Below are 27,685 nucleotides of genomic sequence, written 5' to 3'. Positions count from 1 at the left end.
TTTGCTCCCACACATTGATGATGCCATACAGTATTATGCCAATGTTCAGAATCCCCTTTGTGGTCCTACTGATATAAGGCGAGGACAGATATTTCATCCCCTAGCCTAGTAGTTAAAGTTACGATTAGGATTCTAGATATGTAGTTAGGGCCACTTCTGCCTCAGTGTGTTTCTGAATGTATTGTAGATCCAGTATAAACTTACAGCAGCCATGTTTGTTTTGGGGTCTGATTCATGAGCAGGATCCTGAAAGGATCAGTAATTAGGAAAGCTAAAACATTTCTGATAACATAATCAGCTTACAGAGGAGCAAGTGTTATCTATGGCTGCATGGAGTATAGCTGGAAAGCTGTGGCCCACACACAACCTCAACTCTCTTATCGGGATTCTTCCCTTCAATGGCCACAGCCCACAGAGAATTACTGAGATTTTTTCCCTCAAGGGAATTTGTCTGTACCCTCCATGAAGGGCAGCATCTAAATGCTGAGGCAGAGAGAAACTGTTAAGCTTTACTAGTCACTGACCTACCTGATTTATTGGAGCACAGAATAAGAATGAATAAGCCATCACACACACACACCCGGGTGCGGACACACACACACGCACTCGCACACACACACACACACATACACACACACACACAGTCTTTTATAACTAACCTTGTGGGGACACACAATTCATTCCCATTCAAAATCCTATTTTTCCTAACCTTAAGCCTAACCCTAACCCTAACCTCAACCCCGAAACTTAACCTTAACCCTAACCCTAAATCTAAATCTAACCTTAGCTCCTAACCCTAACCCTAGCTCCTAACCTTAAACCTAATTCTAACCTTAACCTTAAACTGCCTATAAATAGCATTTTACCTTGTGGGGACTAACAAAATGTCCCCTTTTGGTCAATTTTTTGTTTGTTTACTACACGTCCACAACCCCCCCCACTCCCCACCCTGTGTTCCTCCCTCCCCCTACTGTCTGTACTGTGACTCTGCTTTGCACAGAAACATGTGCAACCACACACACACACCCACACACACCCACACCCACCCACCCACACACACACATACACACACACACACACACACACTGGGGGAATCCAGCTTTCCTCCGCTCTTTGAGTCACACACCTAGTGACCCCACCTCAGGCTGTAGAAAGGAGGCCAGTTCTGATGGGGATTGTTTCCATAGAGATGGAGTCATTGTTTACGGACACGAGGCCACACCCTGATTACATGTTCTGGGCACTCAGAGCTCAAGGATACAGTGGAGAGAGGGGAGAAAGTCCACACAAAGCATGTCCCCCCAACCTCACTCTCTCTCTCTTTCTTTTTTTCCCCCCTTCCAATTTCACGTTTCTCTCTTTGGTACTTGCCCCTGCACTTAAAAGGGGCTGTATCTCCATCTGAGCTTTCTCTGCATCCCAAGAGTACATGGAAATGCAAGAATAGACTCTATCCCTACCGCTTAGCTCTCATCTGACTCTCTTGAGTTGTACACTCTAACAGTGTGTGTGTTTGTGTGCGAGGAGCACAAGACTGCAGTGCCTTTGGGTTTGGAGGGGCTTTCCAGTGTGTGTGAATGTGGTTTGTTAGAACTGGGTGTCAGAGCAAGATTAGCTGCAAAAACGGTGGTCCTGCCAGCTGTGCAAACTGCCTCTACACTTTATGGGAGGTTTCAATGGCTCAGGACCTATTAGACTGAGTAGAAACATTGAGCTGAAGCAAGCTAAAACGATATTAAAGTTTTTACCCTCAGTCCAAACACAAATTATGTACACACACAAAAGCATGCATATGTGTGTATACACATACGAGGTATCAACTGTTTGGGCTACATTCACGGTGTCAAGAGTTCAAAAGCTTTCAATAAGCTCAATGCAATTCCTGGATGAATGCTCTCGTTATAGTCAATGCATAAGGTCATTCTGTCAGCCAATTTCTCTCTATAGCATGTGTGTGCGTGTGTGTGCGTGCATGGTGAGTGTGTGTGTGTGCAATGCATGTGTTAGTACAGTAGAGAGATAACATCTCTCATATCTTCAGGACACACATGCTTATAAACATGAATAGTTATTTGCTGTGTCCCAAAAAAAGGCCAATTGCAGGACTATTCATGTTTGTGGCGGATACAATGTATTTCTTCCATAGCACAGTGCTTTCTGTCATGTGTTTGCCTGTCATAGCTCTGTATTTGTATTTGCTGTGTGACTGTGTGTGCGGGAGCGTGCGTACGTGCGTGCGTGTGTGTGATAGAGTCTAGCAATGGCCTGGAGGTCTGGTGAACAGTGCTCTAATACTCTCTGTGGATTTTGATCAGTGAATAAATATAGTATCTAAGCTCATTTCCTGTGCGAAGCCTAAATATGATTTCCCCAAATACGATTCTGCAGCTCTGCTGTCCTTGGTCCACACACACACAAACACACACACAAACACACTCTCTATCTCTTTCTCTCTCTCCCTCTCTCTCTACGCAGCTCTATCCAGTTATACTGTGTTTGCTTCATTTACTTCGCACCTATTACCTTTCAGAACTGTATTTGTCAGCACTTTTAGTATTTATAGTTTGGACCTTGAGCTCGTATCCCTTCTGTTGCGCCGCATTTATGACGCTATCTCTCCCCTTTGGTTCTTCTCTCCCCCCTCTCCCTCCATATCTCTCTATCCCCACTGTTCTCTCCCTCCTCACCTTCTCCCTCCCCTCCTTCCCCTCCCTCCTCCCCCCTCTCTCCTCAGAGCCAGACTGGGCGTCAGTGACTCTGGGTGTGTTTGTGTGCCAGGGCTGTTCCCTCCTCCACAGAGGCGTCCCCCACATCAGCAGGGTCAAGTCTGTCCAGCAGGAGACATGGGACGCCTCAGAGGTCGAGGTCAGTAACACCTGCCAGAAAGGGAAGCAGGAGAGCAAGATACTGGGACCCTGTACATTATATTGTGTTGCATTACATTGGTACAAGTACATTTATTACATGTCACAACCTGATTAAGTCTGCTCATGTTAGAACAAAAAACAGACCCTCAGTAAGTTCCAGTAGTGTGTCTGATAGTGATATGCGGATCAGCTGTTTGTTCACCCGCACCCACCCGCAATTGCTAATAACCCGTCCGCAACCACCTGACTATTTGTGTTAAAGTGAAAATCTGAGGACTGTACCCGTCCCTAACCCGCAAATATAGAAAATGCACTGTACAGTTCCCTTTTTTCTCTTGAAAATTTCTTGAACAATTACGTTTTTCTTCAACATTAATTAATTCATTAATTGCATATTTAGGCTTATTGAACAGTATATAACAATGCGAGCTCTCTGCTGCTCTCTCATCACGTCGAACCACTGTTCTCCATTCCCATGCACGCCAAGTAACCTACAACATTTTTCATTTCTATAAACTGCTTTACTGCCGTTGCATTAAACCATTCATCTGTGCTATTACAGGTAACACAAACTCAAGGACTACTCCATTTGTTTATAAAAGAATGTGCTTTATTTTACGAGTTTCATTCATTGTAATACCTGTTGGTTTGAGAGCTCTGTATTTCACGCAATTTGTCATTGCGTTGGTTAGTCCCGTTTGGAATTCATATTCGGACAATTATCCATTGTATTGGTTGACCAGTAACTGTAGCAATTATGGTGTATGTTTATTGTGGTGACGTCTGTCTATTTTATTTCCTTTTAGTGTCTATAACGATGGTCTATTTATGTATCCGCTTTAAGTGCGCATTGGTATGGTTTCGCTCCAATTGGGCCCTAAAGCTTAGGCTTACGCACTAATGGCAGTTAAAAAATTATGAAAAAAACAAAACAACTCAATGTAGCCTATAGATATGAATTGCACAATATTTATACATTTATGGATTTGTATTGCATTGTTTTCTCTTTATTCAACCCGCCTGCCATTTACCCGCCCGCCCGCCCTTCATCCACACAATATTTCATGACTTTAAACCCCACCCCTCGGGACTGCGGGTTATGAGACAACCACCCGCGCATCACTAGTGTCTGACACATTGCCTTCTTTAGACTGGGAAGCCTAATCCCCACAGGGGCTTGTTCATCATTTCTAAATCCAATATAATGTTAACCCCAAGAGACCACACTGATAAGATGTGGGTAGTGAAAGCCTTCAGGGAGTGTTATTGACTGGGCATAGCACCACCTGGGGGATAGAAGGGAAAGAGGATCCTCAGACTAGTAAAGCTACAGTAAGACACGTTGATTGGAGTTGCTGATAATCCCTTGAGAGAAACATGAAGACAGCAAACAAGATGCTTGGAATGCAACTTAGTACTACTCTTAGTTTCCTTCCCCTAAGTATCAGTCTTAAAAAAATGCCCCTTGTCGGTGTTGTCAATAATGATTTATATATACAGCTCTGGAAAAAAGTAAGAGACCACTGCAAAATTATCAGTTTCTCTGGTTTTACTATTTATAGGTATGTGTTTGGGTAAAAATAAATTTGTTGTTTTATTCAATAAACTACTGACAACATTTCTCCCAAATTCCAAATATAAATATTGTCATTTAGAGCATTTATTTGCAGAAAATTACAATAATGCAAAGAAAATAAGTTCATGCTCGTTTTTAAACAACACAATAGTAATGTTTTAACTTAGGAAGAGTTCAGAAATCAATATTTGGTGGAATAACCCTGATTTTCAATCACAGCTTTCATGCGTCTTGGCATGCTCTCCACCAGTCTTTCACATTGATGTTGGGTGACTTTATGCCACTCCTGGCGCAAAAATTCAAGCAGCTCGGCTTTGTTTGATGGCTTGTGACCATCCATCTTCCTCTTGATCACATTCCAGAAGTTTTCAATGGGGTTCAGGTCTGGAGATTGGGCTGGCCATGACAGGGTCATGAACTGGTGGTCCTCCATCCACACCTTGATTGACCTGTCTGTGTGGCATGGTGCATTGTCCTGCTGGAAAAACCAATCCTCAGAGTTGGGGAACAATGTCAGAGCAAAAGGAAGCAAGTTTTCTTCCAGGACAACCTTGTACGTGGCTTGATTCATGCGTCCTTCACAAAGACAAATCTGCCCGATCCCAGCCTTGCTGAAGCACCCCCAGATCATCACTGATCCTCCACCAAATTTCACAGTGGGTGCGAGACACTGTGGCTTGTAGGCCTCTCCAGGTCTCCGTCTAACCATTAGACAACCAGGTGTTGGACAAAGCTGAAAATTGGACTCATCAGAGAAGATGACCTTACTCCAATCCTTATGGTCTTTTGCAAACCTCAGCCTGGCTCTTCTTTGCTTCTCATTGATGAAGGGCTTCTTTCTAGCTTTGCATGACTTCAGCCGTGCCCCTAGGAGCCTGTTTCGAACCGTCCTCGCCGTGCACTTCACCCCAGCTGCGGTTGTTGAGTGACATTCGAATTAGTTGGCAGTCATCCCGGTCAGTAGAGAGTCATTTTCGCCCTCTGCCGGTCTGTAGCTTTGTTGTCCCCAATGTCTGTTGCTTGACCTTGTTCTTATGAACCGCCGTCTTTGAAATTTTAAGGATGGAAGCAACCTGACGCTCACTGTATCCCTCTGCCAGTAAAGCCAGAATTTAACCCTTCTTTTCCTCACTCAAAACTTTCCTTTTCAACTCTTTTGGCATGGTCAATAGTTATTTTTTGATTAATATTACTTTTGAGGTACTATTAGCACTGTTTCTGCCATCCAGCTGGTCCTATTGCAAGAGGATAGTGATGACCACAGCAGTGGTTTTTATACTTTTCCTCGTTAAATAAGATTTGGTTCAGGTGATCACCTAATCAGTACCTAATTCAGTAGAATGAGGTGTGCCTGTGTTGGAATTCAACAGACACTGGAATGGAATGGCTGTCATACATGTAGAGATGCTGATTTAAGAAATATTTGCAGTGGTCTCTTATTTTTTTCCACAGCTGTATATACACTACCAGTCAAAAGTTTGGACACAACTACTCATTCAAGGGTTTTTCTTTATTTTTACTATTTTTTACATTGTAGAATAATAGTGAAGACATCAAAACTATGAAATAACACATATGGAATCATGTAGTAACCAAAAAAGTGTTAAACAAATCAAAATGTATTTTATATTTGAGATTCTTCAAATAGCCACCCTTTGCCTTGATGACAACTTTTCACACTCTTTGCATTCTCTCAACCAGCTTCAACTGGAATGCTTTTCCAACAGTCTTGAAGGAGTTCCCATGTATGCTGAGCACTTGTTGGCTGCTTTTCCTTCACTCTGCCGTCCGACTCATCCCAAACCATCTCAATTGGGTTGAGGTCAGGGGATTGTGGAGGCCAGGTCATCTGATGCAGCACTCCATCTCTCTCCTTCTTGGTAAAATAGCCCTTACACAGCCTGGAGGTGTGTTGGGTCATTGTCCTGTTGAAAAACAAATGATAGTCCCACTAAGCCCAAACCAGATGGGATGGCGTGTCACTGCAGAATGCTGTGGTAGCCATGCTGGTTAAGTGTGCCTTGAATTCTAAATAAATCACAGACAGTGTCACCAGCAAAGCACACCCACACCATAACACCTCCTCCTCCTCCGTGCTTTTCGGTGGGAAAACACATGCGGAGATCATCCGTTCATCCACATCGCGTCTCACAAAGACACAGCGGTTGGAACCAAAAATCTCCAATTTGGACTCCAGACCAAAGGACAAATTTCCACCGGTCTAATGCCCATTGCTCGTGTTTCTTGGCCCAAGCAGGTCTCTTCTTATTATTGGTGTCCTTTAGTAGTGGTTTCTTTGCAGCAATTCGACCATGAAGGCCTGATTCACACAGTCCCCCCCCAAGAGTGTGCAAAGCGGTCATCAAGGCAAAGGGTGGCTAATATATTTTGATTTGTTTAACACTTTTTTGGTTACTACATGATTCCATATGTGTTATTTCATAGTTTTGATGTCTTCACTATTATTCTACAATGTAGAAAACCCTTGAATGAATAGATGTGTCCAAACCTTTGACTGGTTCTGTATATACAGTGAGGGAAAAAAGTATTTGATCCCCTGCTGATTTTGTACAATTGCCAACTGACAAAGACATGATCAGTCTATAATTTTAATGGTAGGTTTATTTGAACAGTGAGAGACAGAATAACAACAAAAAAATCCAGAAAAACACATGTTAAAAATATTATAAATTGATTTGCATTTTAATGATGTGATGTCACGAGAGGCTGTGTCCTGGAGGGACGTTACATCCCCCTGAGGTGGCTGCAAACCCAGACAGCTATGGCTCCATCTGCTGGTATGGTCGGGAACTCCACCCCTCTATGGCCAATCTTCCCACGCAGCTGAAACAAATGAGGAGCTGATGAGCTGAAGGTTTGGGAAGGGAAGAGACACAGTCTCCAACCTGGGCTCTCTGGAGGACAAGAGTGCTGCACGTCCACTTCCATGAGGAATATAAGGATTTGGAGATACTTACCTTTGGGAAATACTCACCTTTGGATATATGCACCTGTGGAAATACGTGAGAGACATTTGGAAGGACTTTTTGCTGGGTTGGCCACTAGCTGCAACGTGGACTACAGTAAGGCTGGGGAAAAGTTATCTGAGCGAGTGAGAATTATGATTTTGGATGTGGAAGAGACATCCCTGAACTGTTAACCCTTAAAGAGCCACAAGAGAACAGAATTTTGTTATATTTTCGTTAATTTCCCAAGACCTATAATAAAATCCTTGTTTTGTTTGAACCTTGTCTCCTTGCACTACTTGAGCAATCCCGCTGAAAGCTGTGTAGCCTCTCGTGACGTCACAGATGGTGGAGAATACGGGAACGCTCAAGCGTTAATAGTGCATGTCAGAGGAGGATACCGAAGGTTTGATCACCCAGTTTTCCAAGTTGGCCGTAGGCTCCCCGCCGACTGAAATGGAGGACATATTGAAAGCCCTTGTTGCTGGCCAGCAAGCCCAGATGCAAGCAAACGTGGCTCTCTTGGAGGAGCAAAAGAAAGCCAACCTTCTGAAGGCAGAGGAATTGCAGTTGCAGAGACAGAGGGTGGTCCAAAATACCCGCCCAATAAAGGCAAGTGACTTTATATCTAAGATGGGAGCTACCGATGACATTGAGGCATACCTGCATGCATTTGAGGCCACGGCCACTAGGGAAGCCTGGCCCAAGCAACAGTGGGTTGGTCTGTTAGCCCCCTTTCTAACCGGGGAATCGCTGAATGCTGTCCGGGACCTGGGCCCTGACCAGGTTACTGACTATGATGCCCTGAAGTCTGAGATCCTCAGCAGATATGGACTCACAAAGTTTGGTATGGCCCAGCGCTTTCACAGTTGGACCTTCCAACCAGACCAACCTCCTCGGGCGCAGATGCATGAACTTGTCCGAATCGCAAGGAAATGGCTGGATCCGCAGAGGAATACAGCAGCGGCGGTGGTGGAGGCCGTTGTGGTGGATCGTTACCTACGCGCCCTGCCTTATGAGGCAAAACGGTTCATCAGTCAACAGGCCTTGACCACGGCTGATCTGACCGTGGAAGCTGTGGAAAAGTACCAGGCCACAGCGGAGATGCTGAATGCTTCCCGAAAAGACCCCAGGAGTGCGGCCCCACCACAAATGGGAAGAACCCGTCCAAAGGACCCCAAGGTCTCGAACCCAGCCACGTCAGGACTTATCCCGGCTCCAGGGGGAGCCAGAAACCAGACGGGTCCAAGAAGAGTACACCAGGAGGGGGGAAACTCGACAGTGTTACCGGTGTGGGGAGATGGGACATATCTCCTGGCAGTGTGGGAAACCAGCCGATGAACCTATGCCCACTGCGGAGTCCTCCAGCTCAGCACCCACACACCGCTTTTGCCTCGCTCTTGGGAGTCGTAGATGGCGGCCCAGATCGACCCCCCACCTGCCCGGTAACTGTGAATCACCATGATGTGGAGGCCTTACTGGATTCTGGTAGCCGGGCCACCCTGGTGCGTAAGGATTTGGTGGGCCCAACGTGTCTGACCCCGGGGAAAGTCCTCCCAGTTTCCTGTGTCCATGGGGACACCAGAGAATACCCCATTACTGAACTTACAATGACCAGCACACGGGGAACCATACACACGACGGCGGGGGTGGTTGATTCCCTCCCGTTCCTGTCCTAATTGGACGAGACTGCCCAGCCTTTTACCCGCTCTGGAGAGAGTCTCAGGAGAGGATAACCCGAGTACCTCGGAAACGGAGAGGCAAGACTCATCCTGGGAAGGCTCCGGTGCAATCCTCCGAGTTACTCACTCCCGCCCGGGCTCTGATAGGGATGGCAGGTGCCCAGACCGACACCGAGACTGGTCCGGATACGGGAGAAGAGAACGCAGCCCAGGAAAGTGCTCCGTTCTCCAGTGAAGAAGACGTCCCAGGCACCCAAGAGCTTCCCCTCTCACAGGCCAGTATGGTACGGCTCAATTACAAGATCCTACTCTTGCAAATGCCTTAAGAAATGTGCAGGTATTAGAAGGTGTAGTGTTAGGTGATAAGACAAACCCTACTTACCCCCATTTCGCAGTAAACCGGGGGTTAGTATATCAGATAGTCAAGAAAAATGATGAAGTGCATGAACAGCTCCTCGTGCCACAGCCCTATCGGGCCACAGTACTCAACCTAGCACACACACACCCGCTAGGGGCCCACTTGGGGGTAGAGAAGACTAAGGAAAGAATCATGCAACGTTTCTTTTGGCCAGGAGTACACAAAGAGATAGAGAACTACTGCCGTAGTTGCCCTGAGTGTCAGCAGGTTGCGCCAAAGCCCACATATAGAAACCCGCTCATTCCCTTGCCCATTATCGAAACTCCTTTTGAGAGGATTGGATTAGACATAGTCGGGCCCTTACCGAAAAGTTCCAGGGGACATCAATACATTCTGGTCATTCTGGACTATGCATCCCGGTACCCGGAGGCCATTCCGCTGAGGAAGGCTACATCCAGACAAATCGCCAAGGAGCTGTTCCGTCTCTCAACTAGTCTGGGAATCCCAAAAGAGATATTGACGGACCAAGGGACTCCATTCATGTCCAGGGTGATGAAAGAACTCTGTGCTTTACTGAAAATCAAACAGCTGAGAACCTCGGTCTACCACCCCCAGACAGATGGCCCTAGTCGAACGTTTTAACAAAACACTAAAATCCATGCTGCGGAAAGCGGTAGGGGGAAGATGGGCGCAACTGGGATCAGCTGTTACCCTACATATTATTTGCGGTGAGAGAGGTACCTCAGTCTTCTACTGGTTTTTCACCCTTTGAGCTCTTGCTTTCCTACAGACCCAGAGGACTGCTCGACATCGCCAAGGAGGCCTGGGAGGAGCAGCCATGCCAACAGCGGACACTGATCGACCATGTCGGGGCTATGAGGGAGAGAATGAAGGCCATCTATCCCATGATGCGGGAACACCTGGAGGCCAGTCAGCGGCAACAGCAAGCCTCCTACAACAGATCTGCTCAACCCAGGGAGTTTAAGCCGGGGGACAGAGTGCTGGTCCTGGTGCCAACCGTTGAGTGTAAATTCCTGGCAACCTGGCAAGGACCATATGAGGTCATTGAACGCATGGGAGAAGTAAACTACAAGGTGAGGCAACCAGATAAAAGAAAAACTGAGCAGATTTATCATGTTAACCTTTTAAAGAAGTGGCACGCCAGAGAGGCGCTGTTCAGCTGTCTACCCCCACAGAGACCAAGGAACCGGCGCGAGAAGAGGTTCAGCTGGGTCCAAATCTGTCCCCACATCAACGACAGATGGTCCTGGAACTCGTGGAGCAGAACCAGGATGTCTTCTCCTCCCTTCCCGGTCACACAGAGGTGGTCCAACATGAGATCCGCACCATGCCTGGCCGAACGGTAAACCAGCGCCCGTACCGCGTGCCAGAGGCTCGTGAAAGTGGTTATACAGAAGGAGGTAAGGAAGATGCGGGAGTTGGGAGTAATCGAAGAGTCCCACAGTGCCTGGGCAAGTCCCATCGTACTAGTTCCCAAGCCAGACGGTTCAGTACGATTTTGTAATGACTATCGAAAGTTGAATGAAGTGTCTGAATTTGATGCATACCCAATGCCTCGTGTCGATGATTTAATAGACTCCTTGGGGCATGCTCGTTTCCTAACCACTCTTGATCTCACAAAAGGCTACTGGCAGGTGCCCCTGACCCCGGCGTCTAAGGAGAAGACAGCCTTTGCCACCCCGGGAGGGGCTCTACCAGTATACCCGACTTCCGTTTGGTCTCCACGGGGCACCTGCCACGTTCCAACGCCTGATGGATCGAGTCCTTGCGCCCCACAAGAGGCACGCAGCGGCTTATTTGGATGATGTTGTTATACAAAGTCCGGATTGGGCCAGCCACATACCCCGGGTACAAGCGGTGCTGGATTCGCTCAGGGAAGCAGGGCTCACGGCAAACCCGAAGAAGTGCAAGCTGGCCTTCAGTGAGACAAACTACCTGGGGTACACCATTGGGCGGGGGGTTGGTCAAACCACAGGAAGCCAAACTGCGGGCCATACAGGACTGGCCGCAGCCCATCACCAAGAAGCAAGTAAGGTCATTTTTGGGCCTCGCTGGCTACTATAGACGCTTTATTGCAGATTTTGCTACCATAGCTGCACCGTTGACGGAGCTGACGACCAAACGCCACTCACGAATGGTGAAGTGGAACCCTGCGGCGGAGGCGGCTTTCCTCAACCTGAAGCGAGCACTCTGCTCCAGTCCGATCCTGGTGGCACCAGACTTCAAGAAGGAATTCATTGTCCAAGCGGATGCTTCGGAGGTGGGTCTGGGTGCTGTCCTCACCCAGGCACATGACGGTGAAGAACATCCCATTCTCTACCTAAGCAGAAAGTTACTTCCAAGAGAGAAGAACTATTCAACGGTGGAGAAAGAATGTCTGGCTGTAGTCTGGGCCCTGGAGTCCCTTCGGTTCTATCTCCTGGGCCGACGTTTCATGGTGGTATCTGATCACGCCCCTCTGCAGTGGATGGCCAAGAACAAGGAATCAAACAGTAGAGTAACCAGATGGTTTTTGAGCTTGCAACCGTTTAACTTTTCTGTTGTCCACAGGGCTGGCAAGCACCACGGCAATGCGGACGCCCTCTCCCGGCGTGATGCCTTCTTCGCTGCCTTTACCCCGACGAGGACGTCGGTCCCGAGGAGGGGGATGTGTGATGTCACGAGAGGCTGTGTCCTGGAGGGACGTTACATCCCCCTGAGGTGGCTGCAAACCCAGACAGCTATGGCTCCATCTGCTGGTATGGTCGGGAACTCCACCCCTCTATGGCCAATCTTCCCACGCAGCTGAAACAAATGAGGAGCTGATGAGCTGAAGGTTTGGGAAGGGAAGAGACACAGTCTCCAACCTGGGCTCTCTGGAGGACAAGAGTGCTGCACGTCCACTTCCATGAGGAATATAAGGATTTGGAGATACTTACCTTTGGGAAATACTCACCTTTGGATATATGCACCTGTGGAAATACGTGAGAGACATTTGGAAGGACTTTTTGCTGGGTTGGCCACTAGCTGCAACGTGGACTACAGTAAGGCTGGGGAAAAGTTATCTGAGCGAGTGAGAATTATGATTTTGGATGTGGAAGAGACATCCCTGAACTGTTAACCCTTAAAGAGCCACAAGAGAACAGAATTTTGTTATATTTTCGTTAATTTCCCAAGACCTATAATAAAATCCTTGTTTTGTTTGAACCTTGTCTCCTTGCACTACTTGAGCAATCCCGCTGAAAGCTGTGTAGCCTCTCGTGACGTCACAATGAGGGAAATAAGTATTTGACCCCACTGCAAAACATGACTTAGTACTTGGTGGCAAAACCCTTGTTGGCAATCACAGAGGTCAGACCTTTCTTGCAGTTGGCCACCAGGTTTGCACACATCTCAGGAGGGATTTTGTCCCACTCCTCTTTGCAGATCTTCTCCAAGTCATTAAGGTTTCGAGGCTGCCGTTTGACAACTCGAACCTTCAGCTCCCTCCACAGATTTTCTATGGGATTAAGGTCTGGAGACTGGCTAGGCCACTCCAGGACCTTAATGTGCTTCTTCTTGAGCCACTCCTTTGTTGCCTTGGCCGTGTGTTTTGGGTCATTGTCATGCTGGAATACCCATCCACGACCCATTTTCAATGCCCTGGCTGAGTGAAGGAGGTTCTCACCCAAGATTTGACGGTACATGGCCCCGTCCATCGTCCCTTTGATGCGGTGAAGTTGTCCTGTCCCCTTAGCAGAAAAACACCCCCAAAGCATAATGTTTCCACCTCCATGTTTGACGGTGGGGATGGTGTTCTTGGGGTCATAGGCAGCATTCCTCCTCCAAACACGGCGAGTTGAGTTGATGCCAAAGAGCCCGATTTTGGTCTCATCTGACCACAACACTTTCACCCAGTTCTCCTCTGAATCATTCAGATGTTCATTGGCAAACTTCAGACGGGCCTGTATATGTGCTTTCTTGAGTAGGGGGACCTTGCGGGCGCTGCAGGATTTCAGTTCTTCACCTTGTAGTGTGTTACCAATTGTTTTCTTGGTGACTATGGTCCCAGCTGCCTTGAGATCATCCTCCCGTGTAGTTCTGGGCTGATTCCTCACCGTTCTCATGATCATTGCAACTCCACGAGGTGAGACCTTGCATGGTGCCCCAGGCCGAGGGAGATTGACAGTTCTTTTGTGTTTCTTCCATTTGCGAATAATCGCACCAACTGTTGTCACCTTCTCACCAAGCTGCTTGGCGATGGTCTTGTAGCCCATTCCAGCCTTGTGTAGGTCTACAATCTTGTCCCTGACATCCTTGGAGAGCTCTTTGGTCTTGGCCATGGTGGAGAGTTTGGAATCTGATTGATTGATTGCTTCTGTGGACAGGTGTCTTTTATACAGGTAACAAACTGAGATTAGGAGCACTCCCTTTAAGAGTGTGCTCCTAATCTCAGCTCGTTACCTGTATAAAATACACCTGGGAGCCAGAAATCTTTCTGATTGAGAGGGGGTCAAATACTTATTTCCCTCATTAAAATGCAAATCAATTTCTAACATTTTTTACATGCTTTTTTCTGAATTTTGTTGTTGTTATTCTGTCTCTCACTGTTCAAATAAATCTACCATTAAAATGATAGACTGATAATTTCTTTGTCAGTGGGCAAACGTACAAAATCAGCAGGGGATCAAATACTTTTTTCCCTCACTGTACATGCTATATGACTGATGGAGGGGCGTAGTGTTGAAGCCACCGTGCCTCCAACTTGGCACTCCCCCACCAATTATTTTGGAAGCTATAGAAATGCATTTATTAATGACTACTTTCGTTTTTGCCACATGTATTCTATTACAGACACCTTAATGCATACTTTTAAATTATACTATGTGAGCAAAATAAATTAAAAAAAAATACATAAAAACATTTTCCTTAATGTATAATTTTTTGAGATTACTAATATTACTGTCCCCACTACAACAAAAAATACTTAAATACATCTAATTTTGTCCTTGAAACATTTAATTGAAATACTGTAGAATTCCATTCATTCTTATGGAAGACTGCTCCTACTGGGGAGTGCCAAAATGGCCGATCGGTGGCTTCAAAGCCTCTCAATGGCCAATACATAGCATCAGCAATCCAGGGTTTATATACGTAATTGGTTTCATTCAATGCATTCATTGATTTGTATTAAAACCGAGAAATCTTTATTGTTCCATCTGTCCTCAGCTAATGGCTGCTATGGGTAATGAAGCAGCCAAAGCCAAGTACGAACAGAAGGTTCCAGCATTCTACTACAGACCCAAACACACAGACTGCAAGTAAGTCACCCACATCACTGAGTTATAATGATGTAATAGCAACGTTTGGTCGATTAGTATGTAGACAGATAGTGGTATACAAAGACATCACTGCTGTGTCAAGTGCTGTTACTGTAAAACGTTTAATGTTTCACACCAGCACTGAAATGTAACACGCTGCAGTACTTCTTCTTCCTTTGTGTTTGTGTGTGTGTGTGCATGTGTGTGTGTCTGTGTGTTTGGTTGTTGGTGTATGTGTGTGCGAGTGTGTGTGTATGTGCATGCGTTTGCCTGTGAAAGAAAAAGAGAGAGAGCGAGCGAGCGAGCGAGAGAGAGACAGAGAGAGAAAGAGATGAAGCAAAAGTGTGAAGTGTGACTAGTACAATGACAGCACCGAGTTATGCCTCTTGAAAAACAGTGTGTTGTCTTTGTGTTTGTGCCATTACTCTTCTCTGTGGGTGCCAATAATGACCCAATAAGCATATTACATGTGAGAGAGGGAATATTGAGAGGCAGATTTGGTTCTGTGTCAATTGAATGGATTACTTTAATCTGATTAATCTGATGTTTGTGGGTTCAGAAAAGCTGCTAAATACTGTCTGACCATACTGACATGATTATAAGAGGCATGAAAGAATGATAGGAACATCTCAAATATATGTTTTTAAACTGTATGTAGGTCTATCAGAGAGAGAGAGCGAGGAGAGAGAGGCTGTTGTCATGGTGATGTTCACGCCTCTACACACACAACCAAAAATAGATCTTCTATTATTAATCTGTTTACTCATACTAATCAATCTCTTTATCCTGGAGTAAAGGATTAAAGGTGTAAAGGAGTGTGTGTGTGTGTGTGTGTGTGTGTGTGTGTGTGTGTGTGTGTGTGTGTGTGTGTGTGTGTGTGTGTGTGTGTGTGTGTGTGTGTGTGTGTGTGTGTGTGTGTGTGTGTGTGTGTGTGTGTGTGTGTGTGTGTGTGTGTGTGTGTGTGTGTGTGTGTGTGTGTGTGTGTGTATGTATGTGTGTGTGTGTGGGCAATGAAGATGAAAGGAGAATCTGTCACAGCGAGATAAGTAGAAATGTGGCCTGTGTCCCAAACTCCCAGCTTGTTAGGTCATCATCCATTCACATAACAGCATGGCACCTGTGCTATAGAGAAAGGTGAGAGAAGGTGAAACCCATCCATTGCTTCATTGTTCTCCAGGCTGCTGCGGGAGCAGTGGATCCGAGCCAGGTACGAGAGGAACGAGTTTGAGTTCATCGAGAAACAGGAGCCGTACTCTGCAGGTGAGCTGGCACACATACACATAACCCTAACCTTAACCCCAAACCCCAAATATTAAATCTAACCCTAACTCCTAACCCTAACCCTAACCCTAAACCTAACCCCTAACCCTAATTCTAACCCTAACCCTAAACCTAACCCCTAACCCTAATTCTAACCCTAACCCTAAACCTAACCCCTGAGCCTAAAATAGCCTTTTTTGTTGTGGGGACCAGCAAAATGTCCCCCCACACAGAATTGTCCTTGTTTTACTATCCTTGTGATGACTTCTGGTCTTGACAAGGATAGTAAAATCAAAAACACACATACTCCTTTCCTTTCACCTTCATTGCCCGCACACACACACACACACACACACACACACACACACACACACACACACACACAAGCTTTGCCTATGCAAAGCTATGGATGCAGAGCTATGCAAAATCAAACCAACAAATAGTCCTTCTCTGAAAACGAAATAAATCCTTTCCCAAGCATCATCAAGTCAGATAATTTTTTTAACCATTGCACTCAACAGTGTCCGCAGAAATGCTTTTTGTGAACTATGAATTCAAGAAAGGATGAGATTGAGACATAGGATGAAAGCAGAGTGAATATGTCTGGCCTTGAAATCTTCCTTGGTGGTTGTTTATGTTCTTACTAAGCTGAGACAGACAGTATTCACCCCCCTTGGCATTTTTCCTATTTTGTTGCCTTACAACCTGGACTTAAAATGGATTTTTGGGGGGTTTGTATCATTTGATTTACACAACATGCCTACCACTTTGAAGATGCAAAATATATTTTTTTGTGAAACAAACTTGAGCCCCCCCCAACAAAGTCAATACTTTGTAGATCCACCTTTTGCAGCAATTACAGCTGCAAGTCTCTTGGGGTATGTCTCAAACTTGAGCCCCCCCCCAACAAAGTCAAACTTTGTAGATCCACCTTTTGCAGCAATTACAGCTGCAAGTCTCTTGGGGTATGTCTCTATAAGCTTGGCACATCTAGCCACTGGGATTTTTGCCCATTCTTCAAGGCAAAACTGCTCCAGCTCCTTCAAGTTGGATGGGTTCCGCTGGTGTACAGCAATCTTTAAGTCATACCACAGATTCTCAATTGGATTGAGGTCTGGGCTTTGACTAGGCCATTCCAAGACATTTAAATGTTTCCCCTTAAACCACTCGAGTGTTGCTTTAGCTGTATGCTTAGGGTCATTGTCCTGCTGGAAGGTGAACCACCATCCCAGTCTCAAATCTCTGGAAGACTGAAACAGGTTTCCCTCAAGAATTTCCCTGTATTTAGCGCCATACATCATTCCTTCAATTCTGACCAGTTTCCCAGTCCCTGCTGATGAAAAACATCACCACAGCATGATGCTGCCACCACCATGCTTCACTGTGGGGATGGTGTTTTCGGGTGATGAGAGGTGTTGGGTTTGCGCCAGACATAGCGTTTTCCTTGATGGCCAAAAAGCTCAATTTTAGTCTCATCTGACCAGAGTACCTTCTTCCATATGTTTGGGGAGTCTCCCACATGCCTTTTGGCGAACACCAAACGTGTTTGCGTATTTTTTTCTTTAAGCAATGGCTTTTTTCTGTCTACTCTTCCGTAAAGCCCAGCTCTGTGGAGTGTACGGCTTAAAGTGGTCCTATGGTCAGATACTTCAATCTCCGCTGTGGAGCTTTGTAGCTCCTTCAGGGTTATCTTTGGTCTCTTTGTTGCCTCTCTGATTAATGCCCTCCTTGCCTGGTCCGTGAGTTTTGGTGGGTGACCCTCTCTTGGCAGGTTTGTTGTGGTGCCCCTTGCTTAGTGGTGTTGCAGACTCTGGGGCCTTTCAGAACAGGTGTATATATACTGAGATCATGTGACAGATCATGTGATACTTAGATTGCACACAGGTGGACTTTATTTAACTAATTATGTGACTTCTGAAGGTAATTGGTTGCACCAGATCTTATTTAGGGGCTTCATAGCAAAGGGGTTATTTTTTTCATTTAACTTCACCAATTTCGACTATTTTGTGTATGTCCATTACATGAAATCCAAATAAAAATGCAACAAAATAGGAAAAATGCCAAAGGGGATGAATACTTTTGCAAGGCACTGTAAGTGTTAATGTTAGTGAATGACTCATGCTCTTATTTCATTGCATGAAAGCACACTCGCTCTTATTGGAGCCAGACTGGACTCTCATTGATTAAAGAGGACCTCATCTGTTTACTATGAGATTCAACTTCCTCCTTGGGCACACACACACACTAGTGATACGCGGGTTGACTCATAACCCGCAGTCCCTACGGTTATATCCGCAGGGTGGGCAGGTTTAGGGTCATGCAATAGTGTGTGGAAGAAGAGCGGATGGGTAAAGAGAAAACAATGCAATAAAAATCCACAAATGTAGAATTCTTGTGCAATTCATATCTATAGGCTACATTGAGGTTTTTCTTTCATCATTTTTTATCTGGCATTAGTGTGTAAGCTTGAACTGTATGCGCACAAAATACATGCCGTTTTTTGTTTCAGCAAAATATTACTAGGCTACTCTGTTAAGATATCACGGGATCCGACAGTCTAACTTAGGAGGGTTTAAGCACCAGAGAACAACCAGAAATAAAGTAAGGTGCAGAATTAAGGTTTTATTTACAAGTGCTGTCCAGTGAAATTACTGCTGGAGAATATTTACAATAGCAGTCCTCCTGATAACGGTAAAGAACGGGCTTATATACCCACAATACCCCAGCGCACCCAATTGGAGCGAAACCATACCAATGCGCACTTAAACCGGATACATGGATAGATCATCATTATAGGTACTAAAAGGAAATCAAATAGACAGACGTCACCACAATAAACATACACCATAACTGCTACAGTTACTGGTTAAGCAATACAATGGATAATTGTCAGAATATAGCATGAATCCCAAACGGGACTAACCAATGCAATGACAGATTGCGTGAAATACAGAGGTGTGTCGCATCTGCATGCACAAGCATGCACACACACGTCCCACACACACACGCACACACTCACACACAAACACACGTTTGTTTTACTATCTTTTTTTTTTAAGGGGTAGATCAGCTTTAATATTGCAAATAGATTGTAACTTCCATCAATGTAATTGTCTGCATCACTTCCAATCCCCCATATGTTTTTTTCTCTCGCAAATCTTTTGCAGGTTTTCCTACTTACAAAGCATGTAGAGGTCTGTAATTTTTATCATAGGTACACTTCAACTGTGAGAGACAGAATCTAAAACAAGAATCCAGAAAATCACATTGTATGATTTTTAAGTAATTAATTTTGCATTTTATTGCATGACATAAGTATTTGATACATCAGAAAAGCAGAACTTAATATTTGGTACAGAAACCTTTGTTTGCAATTACAGAGATCATAAGTTTCCTGTAGGTCTTGACCAGGTTTGCACACACTGCAGCAGGGATTTTGGCCCACTCCTCCATACAGACCTTCTCCAGATCCTTCAGGTTTCGGGGCTGTCGCTTGGCAATACGGACTTTCAGCTCCCTCCAAAGATTTTCTATTGAGTTCAGGTCTGGAGACTGGCTAGGCCACTCCAGGACCTTGAGATGCTTCTTACGGAGCCACTCCTTAGTTGCCCTGGCTGTGTGTTTCGGGTCGTTGTCATGCTGGAAGACCCAGCCACGACCCATCTTCAATGCTCTTACTGAGGGAAGGAGGTTGTTGGCCAAGATCTCGCGATACATGGCCCCATCCATCCTCCCCTCAATACGGTGCAGTCGTCCTGTCCCCTTTGCAGAAAAGCATCTCCAAAGAATGATGTTTCCACCTCCATGCTTCACGGTTGGGATGGTGTTCTTGGGGTTGTACTCATCCTTCTTCTTCCTCCAAACACGGCGAGTGGAGTTTAGACCAAAAAGCTCTATTTTTGTCTCATCAGACCACATGACCTTCTCCGATTCCTCCTCTGGATCATCCAGATGGTCATTGGCAAACTTCAGACGGGCCTGGACATGCGCTGGCTTGAGCAGGGGGACCTTGCGTGCGCTGCAGGATTTTAATCCATGACGGCGTAGTGTGTTACTAATGGTTTTCTTTGAGACTGTGGTCCCAGCTCTCTTCAGGTCATTGACCAGGTCCTGCCGTGTAGTTCTGGGCTGATCCCTCACCTTCCTCATGATCATTGATGCCCCACGAGGTGAGATCTTGCATGGAGCCCCAGACCGAGGGTGATTGACCGTCATCTTGAACTTCTTCCATTTTCTAATAATTGCGCCAACAGTTGTTGCCTTCTCACCAAGCTGCTTGCCTAATGTCCTGTAGCCCATCCCAGCCTTCTGCAGGTCTACAATTTTATCCCTGATGTCCTTACACAGCTCTCTGGTCTTGGCCATTGTGGAGAGGGTGGAGTCTGTTTGATTGAGTGTGTGGACAGGTGTCTTTTATACAGGTAACAAGTTCAAACAGGTGCAGTTAATACAGGTAATGAGTGGAGAACAGGAGGGCTTCTTAAAGAAAAACTAACAGGTCTGTGAGATTCGGAATTCTTACTGGTTGGTAGGTGATCAAATACGTATGTCATGCAATAAAATACAAATTAATAACTTAAAAATCATACAATGTGATTTTCTGGATTTTTGTTTTACATTCCGTCTCTCACAGTTGAAGTGTACCTATGATAAAAATTACAGACCTCTACATGCTTTGTAAGTAGGAAAACCTGCAAAATCGGCAGTGTATCAAATACTTGTTCTCCCCACTGTACATACATACACATACACTACCGTTAACCCCAAACCCCTAAAACTAAAGCTAACCCTTACCCCTATCTCTAATTCTAACCCTAAACCTAACCCCTGATCCTAAAATAGTATTTTTCCTTGTGTGGACCGGCGAAATGTCCCCACTTGTTTTACTATCCTTGTGAGGACTTCTGGTCTCTACAAGGATAGTAAAATCTAAAACACACATACTCCTTTCCTTTCACCTTAATTGCACACACACACACACACACACACACACACACACACACACACACACACACACACACACACACACACACACACACACACACACACACACACACACACACACAGCTGTATGTCTGGCTGCATTGGGCAGGAGATTTGTATTTGTTTATATCTATTTGCATCACATAATATTTGCATTATCTATACATTTGCATCAGCTGTACCCAAGGCTAAAAGGAATAGATCCATAGTTCCTACCCTCATCCATACATATGTCGCCTCTCTGCCCTCTTCAGGGCCCTGTATGTTCTGTTAGCTTTATCCTTCTGCAGAGCAGGGAGGGTGGTGGTAAACTAGCCTCCCCAGTGCTCGATGGCGGTATTGATTCTGTATGCAGAGAAAAGGGAGGAGGTGGAGGAGAGGGGGTTGTTATTGATCGATGAGGTAATGCAAGGTGAATTAATCACGTCTGACTGGGAAAAAGAGAGACGCCAACCTCTGTCACCAGGGGTTGGAGAGATGAGAGGGAGGAGAAAACAGGGGACAGAGGAGGAAGGAGAGACGTTGGGGGTATGAAACTTGAGGGGTGCTGGATGGGAAGATTGAAAATAGGGATTAGTAGTATGTCATCCATTGATAGAGTAAACAGTACCTTCGGAAAGTATTCAGACCCCTCTACTTTTTCCATATTTTGTTAGGTTACAGACTTATTCTAAAATTGATTAAATAGTTTTTTCCCCCTCATCAATCTACACACAATACCCCATAATGACAAAGCAAAAACTGTTTTTTAGTAATTTTGGCTAAATAATAAAACGGAAATATCACATTTACATAAGTATTCAGACTCTTTACTCAGTACTTTGTTGAAGCAGCTTTGGCAGCGATTACAGCCTCAAGTATTTTTGTGTATGACGCTGCAAGCTTGGCACACCTGTATTTAGGAAGTTTCTCCCATTCTTCTCTGCAGATCCTTTCAAGCTCGGTCAGGTTGGATGGGGAGCGTTGCTGCACAGCTATTTTCAGGTCTCTCCAGAGATGTTAGATCGGGTTCAAGTCCAGGCTCTGGCTCGGCCACTCAAGGACATTCAGAGACTTGTCCCGAAGCCACTCCTGCGATGTCTTGGCTGTGTGCTTAGGGTTGTTGTCCTGTTGGAAGGTGAACCTTCGCCCCAGTCTGAGGTCCTGAGCGCTCTGGAGCAGGTTTTCATCAAGGATCTCTCAGTACTTTGCTCCGTTCATCTTTGCCTCGTCTCCCAGTCCCTGCCGCTGAAAAACATCCCAACAGCATGATGCTGCCACCACCATGCTTCACCATAGGGATGGTGTCAGGTTTCCTCCAGACATGACGCATGGCATTCAGGCCAAAGAGTTCAATGTTGGTTTCTTCAGACCAGAGAATCTTGTTTCTCATGGTCTGAGAGTCTTTAGGTGCCTTTTGGCAAACTCCAAGCGGGCTGTCATGTGCCTTTTTCTGAGGAGTGGCTTCCGTCTGGTCACTCTACCATAAAGGCCTGATTGGTGGAGTGCTGCAGAGATGGTTGTCCTTCTGGAAGGTTCTCCCATCTCCACAGAGGAAATCTAGAGCTCTGTCAGAGTGACCATCAGGTTCTTTGTCACCTCCCTGACCAAGACCTTCTCCCCCGATTGCTCAGTTTGGCCGGGCGGCCAGCTCTAAGAAGAGTCTTGGTGGTTCCAAACTTCTTTCATTTAAGATTGATGGAGGCCATTGTGTTCTTGGGGACCTTCAATGCTCTAGACATTTTTTGGTACCCTTCTCCAGATCTGTGCCTCGACACAATCCTGTCTCGGAGCTCTACGGACAATTCCTTCGACCTCATGCCTTGGTTTTTGCTCTGACATGCACTGTCAACTGTGGGACTTAATATAGACAGGTGTGTGCCTTTCCAAATCATGTCCAATCAATTGAATTTTCCCCAGGTGGACTCCAATCAAGTTGTAGAAACATCTCAAGGATGATCAATGGAAACAGTATGCACCTGAGCTCAATTTCGAGTCTCATAGCAAAGGGTAAAAAAAATTAACAACATGTTTTCGCTTTGTCATTATGGGGTATTGTGTGTAGATTGTTGAGGATGTTTAAAAAAAATCCATTTTAGAATAAGGCTGTAACGTAACAAAATGTGGAAAAAGTTAAGGGGTCTGAATACTTTCCGAAGGCACTGTATGTGAAAATGTATGAGACAGGGAGGGGAGATAGATAGATAGATAGATAGATAGATAGATAGATAGATAGATAGATAGATAGATAGATAGATTGTCACACCCTGGCTCTGGGGACTCTATATGTTGAGCCAGGGTGTGTAGATTCTATGTATTCTAGTTCTGTGTTGTAGGTCTATGTGTTCTATTTCTATGTTGGCCAGTGTGGTTCTCAATCAGAGGCAACGAGTGTCAGCTGTGGCTGGTTGTCTCTGATTGGGAACCATATTTAAACAGTCTGTTTTCCATTCGTGTTTGTGGGATCTTGTTCCGTTTTTGGTTTGTTGCCGTGTCGGTTGTGTTATACCGAGGACGTCATGTTTTCGTTTTGTTGTTTTGTTCGTGCATTCATTAAATAAATAATATGTTTGCAACTAACGCTGCGCATTGGTCTACTCTCTACGACGATCGTGACAGAAGATCCCACCATACCAGGACCAAGCAGCGTGTCCAGGAGCAGGCAGCCTGGACGTGGGAGCAGATCTTGGACGGGCAGGGGTCCTGGACCTGGGAGGAAATCCAGGCCGGGATGGATCACCGTCCATGGAGGGAGACGGTAGAGGCGCGACGTAGAGAGGAGCAACGGCGTAAACAGAGTCGTCGTCGGTCGGACGAGAGGCAACCGCAAAAAATGTTTAGGGAGGGGGCACACGGCATGGGCGACTGGGCAGCAGGAGGCTGCCACAGGGCGATTGGGGAGATTTGGAGAGGAGGCCACCGGGTTTGGGGGGCCAGAAGGCAGGTTGGCGGAGCCTGGATGGAGAGCAGAGCCAACTCCCCGTACTCAGGCATGGCAGCATGGGACTGGGCAGGTTCCGCGGTATGCGGAGCTGCGTACTGTGCCACGAGTGGTCCGGCATAGTCCGGTACGTCCTGTGCGAGCACCCCGCACGTGTCGTGCGAAGGTGGGCATGCAGCCAGGACGGAGTGTGCCGGCTCAGCGCTCGTGGTCTCCAGTGCCTCTCCTCAGTCCCGGATATCCTGCGCCAGTGTCACGTGCTGTTATGCCAGTACGGGTACACAGCCCTGTACGTCCTGTGCGGATGCCTCACACAGAGTGTGTGAAGGTAGGCATTCAGCCAGGACGGGTTGTGGCCGCTCTTCACTCCAGGCCTCCTATCCGTGTCCACAGCCCGGCCCGGCCTGTTCCTGCCCCTCGCACCAAGCCTACGGTGCGTGTCGCCAGCCCGGCCCGGCCTGTTCCTGCTCCACGCACCAAGCCTACGGTGCGCGTCGCCAGCCCGGCCCGGCCTGTTCCTGCTACTCGCACCAAGCCTACGGTGCGCGTCGCCAGCCCAGCCCGGCCCAGCCTGTTCCTGCTCCCCGCACCAAGCCTATGGTGCGCGTCGCCAGCCCGGCCCGGCCTGTTCCTGCCACTCGCACCAAGCCTACGGTGCGCGTCCCCAGCCCGGCCCGGCCTGTTCCTGCCACTCGCACCAAGCCTACGGTGCGCGTCGCCAGCCCGGCCCGGCCTGTTCCTGCCACTCGCACCAAGCCTACGGTGCGCGTCGCCAGCCCGGCCCGGCCTGTTCCTGCCACTCGCACCAAGCCAGGGGTGCGAGTCGTCAGCCCGGCCCGGCCTGTTCCTGCCACTCGCACCAAGCCAGGGGTGCGAGTCGTCAGCCCGGTAAGGCCCGTTGCTGCTCCACGCACCAAACCAGGGGTGCGCATCGTCAGCCCGGTCCGGCCCGTTCCTGCTCCACGCACCAAGCCAAGGGTGCGCATCGTCAGTCCGGTCCGGTCCGTTCCTGCTCCACGCACCAAGCCAGGGGTGTGTGTCGTCAGTCCGGTCCGGCCCGTTCCTGCTCCACGCACCAAGCCAGGGATGTGCATCGTCAGTTCGGCACAACCCGTGCCTGGGTCACCGGTGCCTGGTCAGGTACCGGTCAGCTGCTCCACACCGGAGCTGAAGCAATCCGCTCCTACGATGTCCAGTCCAGCTCCAGCCAGCGGGGCCAGACCGGACCAGGGGCGCTACGGGGGGAGTATTGAAGGGTGGTGGTCAAGCCCGGAGCCGGAACCGCCTCCGAGGAGGAATGCCCACCCAGCCCTCCCCTGGTTTGTCTATGTTGAGGCGCAGTCGCAGTCCGCGCCTTTGGGGGGGGGTACTGTCACACCCTGGCTCTGGGGACTCTATATGTTGAGCCAGGGTGTGTAGATTCTATGTACAGTGGGGAAAAAAAGTATTTAGTCAGCCACCAATTGTGCAAGTTCTCCCACTTAAAAAGATGAGAGAGGCCTGTAATTTTCATCATAGGTACACGTCAACTATGACAGACAAAATGAGATTTTTTTTCTCCAGAAAATCACATTGTAGGATTTTTAATGAATTTATTTGCACATTATGGTGGAAAATAAGTATTTGGTCAATAACAAAAGTTTCTCAATACTTTGTTATATACCCTTTGTTGGCAATGACACAGGTCAAACGTTTTCTGTAAGTCTTCACAAGGTTTTCACACACTGTTGCTGGTATTTTGGCCCATTCCTCCATGCAGATCTCCTCTAGAGCAGTGATGTTTTGGGGCTGTCGCTGGGCAACACGGACTTTCAACTCCCTCCAAAGATTTTCTATGGGGTTGAGATCTGGAGACTGGCTAGGCCACTCCAGGACCTTGAAATGCTTCTTACAAAGCCACTCCTTCGTTGCCCGGGCGGTGTGTTTGGGATCATTGTCATGCTGAAAGACCCAGCCACGTTTCATCTTCAATGCCCTTGCTGATGGAAGGAGGTTTTCACTCAAAATTTCACGATACATGGCCCCATTCATTCTTTCCTTTACACGGATCAGTCGTCCTGGTCCCTTTGCAGAAAAACAGCCCCAAAGCATGATGTTTCCACCCCCATGCTTCACAGTAGGTATGGTGTTCTTTGAATGCAACTCAGCATTCTTTGTCCTCTAAACATGACGAGTTGAGTTTTTACCAAAAAGTTATATTTTGGTTTCATCTGACCATATGACATTCTCCCAATCCTCTTCTGGATCATCCAAATGCACTCTAGCAAACTTCAGACGGGCCTGGACATGTACTGGCTTAAGCAGGGGGACACGTCTTGCACTGCAGGATTTGAGTCCCTGGCGGCGTAGTGTTTTACTGTTGGTAGCCTTTGTTACTTTGGTCCCAGCTTTCTGCAGGTCATTCACTAGGTCCCCCCGTGTGGTTCTGGGATTTTTGCTCACCGTTCTTGTGATCATTTTGACCCCACGGGGTGAGATCTTGCGTGGAGCCCCAGATCGAGGGAGATTATCAGTGGTCTTGTATGTCTTCCATTTCCTAATAATTGCTCCCACAGTTGATTTCTTCAAACCAAGCTGCTTACCTATTGCAGATTCAGTCTTCCCAGCCTGGTGCAGGTCTACAATTTTGTTTCTGGTGTCCTTTGACAGCTCTTTGGTCTTGGCCATAGTGGAGTTTGGAGTGTGACTGTTTGAGGTTGTGGACAGGTGTCTTTTATACTGATAACAAGTTCAAACAGGTGCCATTAATACAGGTAACGAGTGGAGCACACAGGAGCCTCTTAAAGAAGAAGTTACAGGTCTGTGAGAGCCAGAAATTTGCTTGTTTGTAGGTGACCAAATACTTATTTTCCACCATAATTTGCAAATAAATTCATTAAAAATCCTACAATGTGATTTTCTGGATTTTTTTTCTCAATTTGTCTGTCATAGTTGACGTGTACCTATGATGAAAATTACAGGCCTCTCTCATGTTTTTAATTGGGAGAACTTGCACAATTGGTGGCTGACTAAATACTTTTTTTCCCCACTGTATTCTAGTTCTGTGTTGTAGGTCTATGTGTTCTATTTCTATGTTGGCCAGTGTGGTTCTCAATCAGAGGCAACGAGTGTCAGCTGTGGCTGGTTGTCTCTGATTTGGAACCATATTTAAACAGTCTGTTTTCCATTCGTGTTTGTGGGATCTTGTTCCGTTTTTGGTTTGTTGCCGTGTCGGTTGTGTTATACCGAGGACGTCACGTTTTCGTTTTGTTGTTTTGTTCGTGCATTCATTAAATACATAATATGTTTGCAACTAACGCTGCGCATTGGTCTACTCTCTACGACGATCGTGACATAGATAGATAGATAGATAGATAGATAGATAGATAGATAGATAGATACAGTGAACAGAGATTTGTGGGAGGGAGGAGAAAGGAAAATAGTAAAGTAAAGAGAGAAAGATTGAGGGGTAGAGGGGAGAAAGAGAGAGAGAGAATTTGAGAGAGTAAGAGAGAGATGAAGAGAGTGTGTAGCCTGTAATGAATTACACACAGTGCTCTGCACTGCCACTTAATGAATCCACTTCATGTCTGTAAGAGGTCCAGAAATAGACTGGAAGGACTTATTGATGAAGACAGAAATAGAGTGTTGTGTCATTTAACATGTAAAAGGATGTACTTTACCATCAGTGAGGTTATTTTGTCTTCCTGTCATCTTTTCTCTGACTTCCTCTCTCGTGTACTCTCTTTCACCTAAAGCCCCTCTATCTGTCTCTTCATCCCTCTCTTTCTGTC

The 27,685-nt window shown here is 46.5% G+C and overlaps 1 protein-coding gene across 4 annotated transcripts in view; it reads left to right on the top strand.

The window, feature by feature from the left end:
- LOC121586432 (arf-GAP with dual PH domain-containing protein 1) overlaps positions 1 to 27,685 on the top strand; it is a 72,810-nt gene that overhangs the window by 28,390 nt on the left and 16,735 nt on the right. For all 4 annotated transcript variants that reach the window (XM_041903134.2, XM_041903126.2, XM_041903117.2 and 1 more), the window contains exons 2-4: positions 2,735 to 2,865; positions 14,658 to 14,749; positions 15,927 to 16,009. In XM_041903134.2, the coding sequence (XP_041759068.2) occupies positions 2,735 to 2,865; positions 14,658 to 14,749; positions 15,927 to 16,009 (306 nt within the window). The remainder of the gene's footprint in view (positions 1 to 2,734; positions 2,866 to 14,657; positions 14,750 to 15,926; positions 16,010 to 27,685) is intronic.

This window comes from Coregonus clupeaformis, chromosome 2 (assembly GCF_020615455.1).
Source record: "Coregonus clupeaformis isolate EN_2021a chromosome 2, ASM2061545v1, whole genome shotgun sequence".
NCBI lineage: Eukaryota > Metazoa > Chordata > Actinopteri > Salmoniformes > Salmonidae > Coregonus > Coregonus clupeaformis.
This window is presented reverse-complemented; position numbering and strand designations above follow the sequence as displayed.